A 9,999-nucleotide genomic window follows, 5' to 3' on the forward strand; every position below is an offset into this window, starting at 1 on the left:
GCCTTTTAATTTAATATGTTAGTAATTAAGTATGTATGTAGGCCTGCGCTTACAGCTGTCCTACAGGGTCAAGTACTTGGGCTTGATCTTAGACAGGAAGTTGTCGTGGGGGCCAAACATCGAGTAAAGGGCAAGAAAGGCCTCAATCGCCTTGTATTGTAGTAGGGGAGCTATTGGTAAGAGATGGTGTATCTTCCCTACAGTCGTCTATTGGCTCTATGAGACCGTAGTCAAGCCAATTATGTTTTATGTCGCCCTAGTCTGGTGGAACTCACTGGAAAAGGCTACACTAGCTGGGCGGCTGGAACGCTTACAACGTGCTGCATTAATTGGTATTAGTGGGGCACTGCGGACCGCCCCCACATTAGCATTGAACGCAATGTTAAACGTAGCGCCTGTCGGTGTTGCATGCAGAATTGTCGCAGAGCGAACGGCTATTAGACTCAGGGAAATCGATTCGTTGACCAACTTAGGGACTGGACACTCTGGAGTTCTAGGGGGCTTCGATTTCATCCCGGATCGTATGGATTACTGCATCACTTATACGGCTCCTAGGAGCTTCTTCTCTGTCCACTTTCTCTCAAAGGATGAGTGGGCCGGGAGGGAATTCTGGAGGAGAGGTGCGGTGAGCGTCTTTACGGATGGATCGAAACTGGACCGCAGGGTTGGTTGAGGGGTCTTCTATCGAGAGCTCTCCATCAGCACTAAGTTCAGGCACGCGGACTTCTGCAGTGTATTCCAGGCGGCTATCAGGGCCTTGAGTTCATTAGAGGTGCGCTCTAGCTTAGTTAAGGAATGTCTGCTCTCTCTTTCGGCCGGGGCGGAATACTTCTGCATTAGGCTTATTTGGGTTCCGGGTCCCAGCGACATTGGGAGGAGCTCCGTGACTGACGAGCTGACCAGGGAAAGAGCCCGTGAAACGTTATCATCGGATAAAGAGCTCTTGGATAGATGGGCCACATGTCAGCTCAGCGAACGTATACCACGACATGCGCGACCGCAAGGTCCTTTTGGCCGAGTGTGGACCGGGGGCGGTCGAGGGGACTCCTCACACTCACAAAGCCCCAACTCTCGCTTCTGGTGGGGGTTTTAACGGGTCACTGTCCTATCGGTGTTCACGCAGTAAGGCTGAACATTCTACCGGACCCCTTATGTCGCAGTTGCCTGGAAGAGGACGAGGTAGTATCACCTCAACACTACCTTCTTAGGTGCCCAGCGTTTGCGAGGCTAAGATTGAAGTACATTGGCTCTCACTTTCTAAATAGCCCCCGAGGAGCTCTGGGGCATTGAGATTAGCCGTATTAGTATATACACACATAATCGGCTCGGAGCATTTTAACGATAAAGTTTAGGGGGCCGTTTATAAATTGAGGGTATCACAAAGGATAATCTTATATTGTCTAAGTGAGCTCCGGTTACTTGGGGCTGCAACCTTACCTAGTACGCCAGTGCCAGCAAATTGTTTCAAGGAGGACTGTGGAAAAATACAGAGAATAATTATAAGATTAACAATTTGAAGGATCTCGCTGTCAACTCGTCTAAGGCCACCTTAGTCTTGTCAACGCGAATAAGGATTAGATGCTCATTGGGGTATATAGCGAGTATTTAAGCCTGAGAAGAGAGATGTGTGGGTCGAATGGATTTGGTGTTGCTGGGGCCAGCCTGCCGTTGCCAAGTAGGTGCGCTTATTAAGGAAATTCCCTTCTCCTGGTTGTAAGGCAGGCACACTAACAGGGACGACTACGACGACTAGGAAAAGTCCAGAAGAAGCCCAATCAACCAAGTGCGTTTAGCAATTTCACTCATACTTACAAACATGCCTCAGTAACTACTTGGAACACCTTGGTTACTCCGGCCAGTTAGTTAGTAGCATCTGAGAAAAGAAACAAACAAGATATAAGGTTTTTGTAATGACCTCAGACGGGCATAAAAACTATGGGACATATTCAAGATCAAGTCGACTCTAAAGTAAATACCTGCTTTTTGACATTCATTCATTTTCAATGCATAATCTCGACTACATATGTATATGTTAATATGTCCATAAACATATTTCTGCCGTTCGCAGTCGGAATTAAGTTTTAGTACAGCCAAATCAAATTTGTAGAGGAAGTCCACCAAATATTAAATAATTTATAGATAATAAAACTCATATTATTCTTCTCACTTTCTTACTTTGTTATATTTATTTATGTACACTTTACTTGTTATTAAGAATGATTTAAGCAACATATAGAAAATGCATACAATGTGCATACGACAGTTGCAGGGGCATAGGCACAGCGACAGCGACAGCGACGCGCGACAAAATCCCCAAAATGGTCACTGTGCATTGAAGCCAGACCAATCTCTGTGCCAATTTATTGTACGCTTCACATTTACCATTGTTTCCAAAACATTTTTTTTTATGCAACTGTCGTTTTTCTTTTTAATTTTGTTGCATTTAAAACGAGCTAGGACGAGAAGAACGACGACCCAGACGACGACTATCTGTGCATCGCTCCGTGTGTTAAACTCCAAAAGATATCGAAATTGTAATACATTTCGACCGAGCTAACCTCCCTCTCCTCCATCTTCTACAATTTCGCCAGGAACAGCCACTGCTCCACATTGTTTTCATTGGTAAATCTGATGCGATGGCGATTGAAAGCTGCTGTGGCACGCTATCGCTTAAAGAAGTCGAATAGAAGATGTTGAGAATTTGTGGGCGTGGTGGGAAAGGGGTTGTGAGGTGGCGTGACATTGCATTAAATTGAGATTGGATTAGCCGCTTGACTAAATTGTGTGATGGCGATAACGTTGATAGTGCAGGTCGAAAAGTTTGCATGCGGCGCGAGAGGAGCAAAGGCGAGAAGCAGGAGGAGGTAGAGAAGGTGGATGCTGATGATGATGATGATGCTGATGATAATGATGGCGGATACCTTGACTGCTTTTTGTACTGTGTCATTGTGTTGGCGTTGGTAATGTTGCGATATCTCTACCTTGCCATCTCACAACGGTAAAACAAATGTGCGCGCGAAAGACTCGACGGCAGCAACAGTGACAGCAGGTTGGTACAATAGTGGCGATGGCCACAAGACAATTGCTAACTACACACTTACTGCATACAACAGTAGCTGTAAGTAAAAAACAACACAGCAAGTCGATCAGTAGCCGTTTCGATAATTTGCTGCTGCATTCCAAGCGTATGTCTCCTTATCCCACATGTCAATCAAGTGCCTAATTATTCTTGCGGGTCCTACTTAAACTTCTGCATATACATACATATGTACACACATATCTACACCTGCATGTGGTTAAGTATATCTCTGAAAATTTTGTATATTTATTTATTTTATTAGTATAAGAATACATGCATGAATGTTATAGCTGGATTGTTGTTGAGAATGATCTTTTGTTGTCTCTGTGTATCAGCGTTTTGGCACATGCATAGCGGAATGTTGCAGATAATTGGAGTCCATTGAGAGCATATCAATTCCGATTTAGGTACAGTACCAAGCAGAAAATAATTGCATTTGCATATATGTACACACACTTATACATACATAATACCCTGCCTTGACAATGCTAGTTTTAGGCACGGTGCACATTAAAGCATAGACAGACGGCAGCATAGACATAATTATCTGCAGTTGATCCAGATTAAGTCCTAGATTGCTAGTCTTGCATGTTCTTCGTATTATCCGCCCCCTCAGCAAACAAATACGCAAGCAGGGTATAGTGATTGATCCGCGGTAGCCGAGTGGTGACAGCTGCGTACTACAAGTCTGTAGATCCCAGGTTCGATCCTCGGTTGGAGCGATGGCCAAGAATTTTTTTTTTTTTTTGTATTTTAGTCGATTGAACAACCGACCCTTAGGGACGTTTTCAACATCTCTGGTTAACACTAATCCCCAGTTAAACATCGTTGCCGACGTTACTGACTCCATGCATATAACATTGTGTCGACCACGTCGGTAATGATGTTTAACTGGAGATTAGTGTTAACCAGAGATGGTGACAACGGTCATGACGGCCATTTCGATCAGTGAAAAAATCCCCAATGACTGCACTTGCATGGCAACCACAGTCTTATTTATTGCGATTGATACGGTATTTCTTGAAGTAAATGAGGATTTTCAACTGAGCAGCAGCGAATCATTTGCTTGTTGACGGAGCCGTTCAACCAAAAATGGTCTTGATCACTGAACATGATTTTACGATGTAATTCGTAATTGTCCTTCAAAAATTCTGGAGCCCAATTTAAGAACGTACCATGTGTCGCTTCATAGGATAAAGTGATTTTTGTTCTACCTTTATTTCTTTTTTTATATGCATAACTTAGATGCCCTAGTACAGATACAAGAGCAGAGCTGCAGAGGATCCCCATCTTCCATAGCTCTGAAGAGTATCCGTCCACTACTGCCATAGGAATTCCTTCGGATGCGTCGACGATGCCCGAAGATGAGGGATGAGTTATATATTCTTAAAATATATTGCAATACGTTAGAGTCTAATGGTAAGACTAACAAATTATGAGCACAATGAACAAATTAATCATGAGATAACCTAAAATTGAGACCGTTGGTTCAATGAGCTAACTAAATGAAAAACTGCTCAACGTCAGCCCTCAGGTGAATTTACTTAACACATATCATTAAATCTACCATACTACGACTTTTCTTTGATTTATTTNACATACATACATACATACATACTCTATGAACAAAGGTGATGGGCGAATGAGCCAACAGACAAATGGCGAATAGTGAGTGCAATCCAATTAACTCCATAAAAAGGCAAACAGCGTCAATGTGAGCAAATTCATTGTCTCACCGCATTGGCGGCATTACATGGCACCACGCACTGCAACAATAGCAGAAGCACTAGCACTAGCACATCAGCAGCAGCAGCAGCAGCAGCGCAGAACTTTGGCAAGAACACAAAAACGCAGTTGCACCTTTACGGCTGCGCGCAGCAGGGTTTCCGTATCCCCACTTTGCTTGAGGCTGTCAGTCGCTACTCGGTACGTCTGTGAGCCTGCGTGTTGCTGCTGGCGTTCATCGGCTTTTTAGTGGAAATTTGTAGAAAAGCGTAAATGTAGACGCTCCAACAATAGCTGCTGTTTTCCACTGCAAGCCAAGCTTAAATTGTTGTTGGGCATGCGCAGTAGTTGCAGCCTTTCGGTTCTTTATCGATCTGCAGTAATCAATAAAGTATCGGCGAGTATGCAAGTAGCAAGAGCGTTAGCCTTGTTGGCAAATCGACTTTTCGTTGCTGTGAAGCTCAACACCCAGTCTTTTAAAGCAAATAGTGGAGTAACTATGGACATATCGCTGGCTTGTTGGAAAAGAAAGTCGTAACTCAAAAAATTAAAATTGCGTGAAAAATGAGTTAGATAACCCGTTATTATATAAAAAAAAAACACCCAGTAATTTTTTGGTCGTTTCTCTGTTCTTCTATGAACCACGACCAAGGTTTCCTTAAATTTTTAGTCAAAGCTTTGGGCTTCTATTTTAGTTCATTGTTTTATCCTTACTCCATTGGATAGACATTTGTATCCCTTTTTTTTTCTTTTTTTTTTGTATGCATGTCTGTATGCACTTTCATGTGAGTATGTATGTACATTTAAACCTGTCGCCACAATCAGCGCAAGTCTGATCCATTCGAGGATCATTGATCAGATTGATGATTGGCGTTGATCGGCCAGATGCTGTCATCGTTTTGTGATAATTTGTGTGATCGCAAGCGGTATGTGGTATGCACCATATTTGGAGNATTAGGTATTGAATATTTATGAATCGATTGCTGATGCTGTGGGAATGTGATGCCGTCAGCAGGCAAGCGAAAAATCACACAATCTCACGAGGGTACTTCCATTTGCAAAAATATGGATGTGCATTGATGTGGATGTGTGGTAAAATTGGTTTGAAATCCGGATGTGGCAATACTACTTACTTATGTATAATCTGTATGTAACTATGCATGCTTTTAAATTATAATATATAAATAATGTTCAAAAAAAATATAAATAGCAAAAGGTTCGGCTTCCGCAAAAAAAGTTCGATCGTTTTTTTTGCGGGAGCCGAGCAATCAGCCGAATATGAAAATATTGCCGATTAATCGGCAAACCAAGCCGAATCTGAACGTTCGGTCGGACTGTAGTTGCGTCGGAATACGTTATTTAAAAAAAAAAATGTTAAAAGTTCTAAGGCCAATTTCCATATCGGGAAAAGAATAATCTTAGCCAGTTTGCAGCTCCAGTTCGACCCATGGGTGTCGCCAGGATCGAATTTAGGGCAAGTACTGGGACAGGGTACAGAAAATAATATTTTTTTTTCTCAGCCACCTCATACGTGGTATTGCATTTGGCGGTTATTTCTTTCTTCATGTATATCTATAACAATTTTAGATTGAATTTCTAGTGCACAAATAAAATTGTAAAAATAGAATTTTAGTTTCTCAAATCATTCCCATCTTTTACTCAATGTAATTTTTTTTTCATTTGGTCTTATTACACTAGATTCGTTCGTTTTGGAAAAAAGAAAATTTTCATCCTTTAATTTTAACATTTTGAAGTAATTTATGTACATTATTAAAATAAAAAAAAAATCGTAAAATTTCAATAATTACAAAATAGCTGCGACAGACCTTCTGCAGCTGCCATTTGCTCATATGTATAAACTAAATGGTTCCATTTGAAAAGATAATCCTAACTAATAGCCAAATATAAATTTAAATTTTGTTTTCATACAAATAGAAGAATATTAACAGGAAATTTTTACCAATAAAAAATTTATGTTTATTTCAAGAAAATTTTATTTTACAATATAAAACTAAATAATGAATCTGACCTTGTCCGACCGTTTGTTTAAGATGCGATTTTGTACTACATAATCTTGAAAGTTCTTCTGAAGATGATTTTTTTTAATAATTTTTTTCAACCAATTTCGTGTAAACATGGTCATATGATAATTCAACAGCATTTTTACTTAATAATTTTAAATAAAAAATAAAAAACCTAATATAACTCAATACGAGCTGAATTTTATAAATATTTTTTAAAATTCAACACATTTATTTTAATTTTAGGCGCCATATTGGATCGGCCATTTTGTTTTTAATTATTTTAATTTCAGATTCGAGTTCAGCTATCGCAATAACTCTAAAATAATATAATAAAAGCAATTCTTATTATTATTTTTAATAAAATTTTTGTGTTTAAGAGAGAGTGCCATATTGGATCGGCCATTTCGGTTTTTTTTATTTTGACTTCAGATTCGAATTCAGCGACCTCAAAAACCCCTCTAAACCTGAATTCATATGAATTTACTAATTTTTTAAATTGTAGTCACGAAATTGGCATCAAATATCATGATAAAAACATAGTAAGGTAAAACCATGATACAAAAAAATAAGGTAGTTTCAATAAACAACTTTTGAATGATAATAAAAATTGCTGTGGAAGCGAAGTGTAGAAAACAGATTGGAAAAGGCAAGCAGGTAAAGCGTTATATAAATGCAAAAAATGGTAGGTATAACTTGGGAATTATTATCTCCTACGATTATGCGATTAGTGCTATACGGCAATATGTAGTAATTTCAGCTTTGTGTACTTTATGGGACACAGGGAAGCTGTTGGCGACAGGGAAGGTCCTAAGCTCCCAGCTTGTTGCCTAGAAGATAAAAGCGATGGCAAGGTGGATTAATTTAAAAGCCTCTAAAATTGCCAGAGTCATCCAAGATACAGCAGAACGAAAATAGGTATTCTAACAGGACAAAGTCTATTAGTCGCACACGCAGTTAAACTTGGAATTACGGTTAGTTACGTAGCATAAAATACATAGAGATGAGAAGAAGGGAGATCTTGGAACGCATTATATCTGTAAAATTTCAGAATGTTTGAGGGCGTGTCAATACTAAAGATTTTGGTCAAAACCGTTCACATCCTAAATGATGCCTATTTTGGATCTCTCCCCTTGATGTATTTGGGTCTGCCTTTGGTCTAACTCTCTCTAGCCATTTCAACTTAACCTAACTTACATTTGTATATATTTTGGAAAGAACTTCTGTTACCATTTGTTAATTTTGGTTAGGAAACAAACCGGTTTCGGCGTTGTGCCTTCTTTCGAATAAAAAAATTAAGATACCCATTCAAGTAAATTCACCCCGTATTTCTTTTCATATTGTCCCAAAAAATAAACTCTCCAAAATCTACCGGAAACGTAATACAAACAATTCTATTACACATGATCATTTCCTATGAAGTTTCATTTCAGCAGTCTAAAAAATATTTAAATAAATTCTTTGTAACCAAAAATACGAAAAAAAAATCTGCATAAAAATTCATTTTCTAAAATTTAGACGTGCAACATCTAATTTGCTTAACCAAAATGAAATCGCAAAGATTCCTATCAAATTATAAGTGCGAATGCTATGGTCATACATTTTGCAGTTGCTCGCGCAAATCATCAGAAACCAATATCTTCACGGAGAATGTCTACGATGTGTCCGAGACGCTAGCGCAGATCATGGTCATTTGCGGCATTCACCAGGCCAAGGCGAAGGCGGCCATCGATGTGATAATTTACTCGTTCACTCATTATGATGAAATAAGGCATCGTATTGACGCCGTACCGCGTAAAAGACTGTGCAAGGAAGATCTCATTCATGATCTGGGTCGCAAATGTCTCATGAATCGAATGGAGGCACAACTCACCTATTCCATTATCAAGCGTGCTTTCAAGGTAAGATATGCGAAATCGCTTGCCCCACATTGTAAATGCACTTTTTCCGCTTAGGCGTTCTATCACGGCACCAGCGAAGGCGGTATTCGTAGCCCACAATTGGAAGCGCAATTAGTGCACTCCCAGGAGTGCCTATGGGCGTACGCCGCCAAGCGCACAGCACAAATCTTTGCCAGCTACGAGGGCATGTTCTTTTCAGCTCAAAAGAATTATGCATCTCTGATAAAGTGCGTATATAAGAAACTGTACGATCGCATGAAAGCACGCACCAATCCGCTAGTCGTCAGTGAATGCTCGTGCGAAGGCTGTGTGCAGCGTAAAGTAGTGGAGTTGCCTAAACCGTCCAGAAGCATGTACAGTATCCACGGCCCCATAAAAGGGGATAATGCAGGTGGCTTTGCACTGCCTATTGTGAATGCTAACGAGCAAGGCGAGGCATGTAAACTTGGTCCAGGTGGCAAAGCACCAACCCAGACAGCTTCGAAAACTTCTCTAAATTTGCCACGCTGCTACAAATGCAATTGTCCAAAACTAATTTGTGATTGTGAGGTGGACAAGGTAGCCGGAGTTTCGAGTGCAGACTGCGGTCAGCGGACATATCAATGTCATTGGGTGCACATGGAGGAGAATGACGAAGAGTTGAAAAAGCCATGCCTTGAATTACCCGAAGACCATGAATGTCCAATCGATTGTGATGGCGAGAGTGTTATCTGTGATCCGGAATGTGAATGTGATTGTGAGAGTTGTGAGTGCCAACCCGAAGAATCATCGGATGATGGTGAAGCGGAAGACGTGGAAGGAAAAGGTGAAGAGCAAGATAAGCTGACAAATGTACGGACTACCTCAACGCCGTGTAATATTTCTGGACATAATTTACCTATCGAATTTTACGATGATTGCCGTATACCGCGGGCACGTGTGGTCGAAGAAGAAACCGGTCAACCGACTAGGATCGCAAGAATAGTTGGCCAAAAAATGGATGAGGAGGAGCACGTCGCTGAATCTGAGGAGATCAATAGGTTGTTGGGTTCAATGATTTAAATTTTAAGTTTACCAATCGATTTGAATGAGGACATGGACTTTTTCTGCGATTTCAATTTTTTGTTATATTTGATGTAAAACTAATTTTTTTTCATGATACAGTAACTGTTAAAGATAATTTGAAAGCATGGAGTATTTAGAAGAAAATCTCTTTCCTTTTAGTTATTACCACCTTTGAATGCCATATGCGCGCCCAATATTAAGACCCACCTCGATAATAATAGATTTCTTC

The 9,999-nt window shown here is 40.3% G+C and overlaps 1 protein-coding gene across 1 annotated transcript; it reads left to right on the forward strand.

Annotated features, from left to right (window-relative positions):
- The first annotated feature begins 8,372 nt into the window (after nucleotides 1-8,372).
- On the forward strand, nucleotides 8,373-9,767 carry LOC108378367 (uncharacterized). Its single transcript, XM_017634666.1, has 2 exons — nucleotides 8,373-8,726; nucleotides 8,781-9,767. Exons 1-2 carry the CDS (start codon nucleotides 8,373-8,375, stop codon nucleotides 9,765-9,767), a joined length of 1,341 nt encoding a protein of 446 aa, XP_017490155.1.
- The last annotated feature ends 232 nt before the right edge of the window (nucleotides 9,768-9,999 follow it).

This window comes from Rhagoletis zephyria, unplaced genomic scaffold, assembly GCF_001687245.7.
Source record: "Rhagoletis zephyria isolate East Lansing unplaced genomic scaffold, Rhagoletis_zephyria_1.1 Rzeph_scaffold_13972, whole genome shotgun sequence".
Taxonomy (NCBI): Eukaryota; Metazoa; Arthropoda; class Insecta; order Diptera; family Tephritidae; genus Rhagoletis; species Rhagoletis zephyria.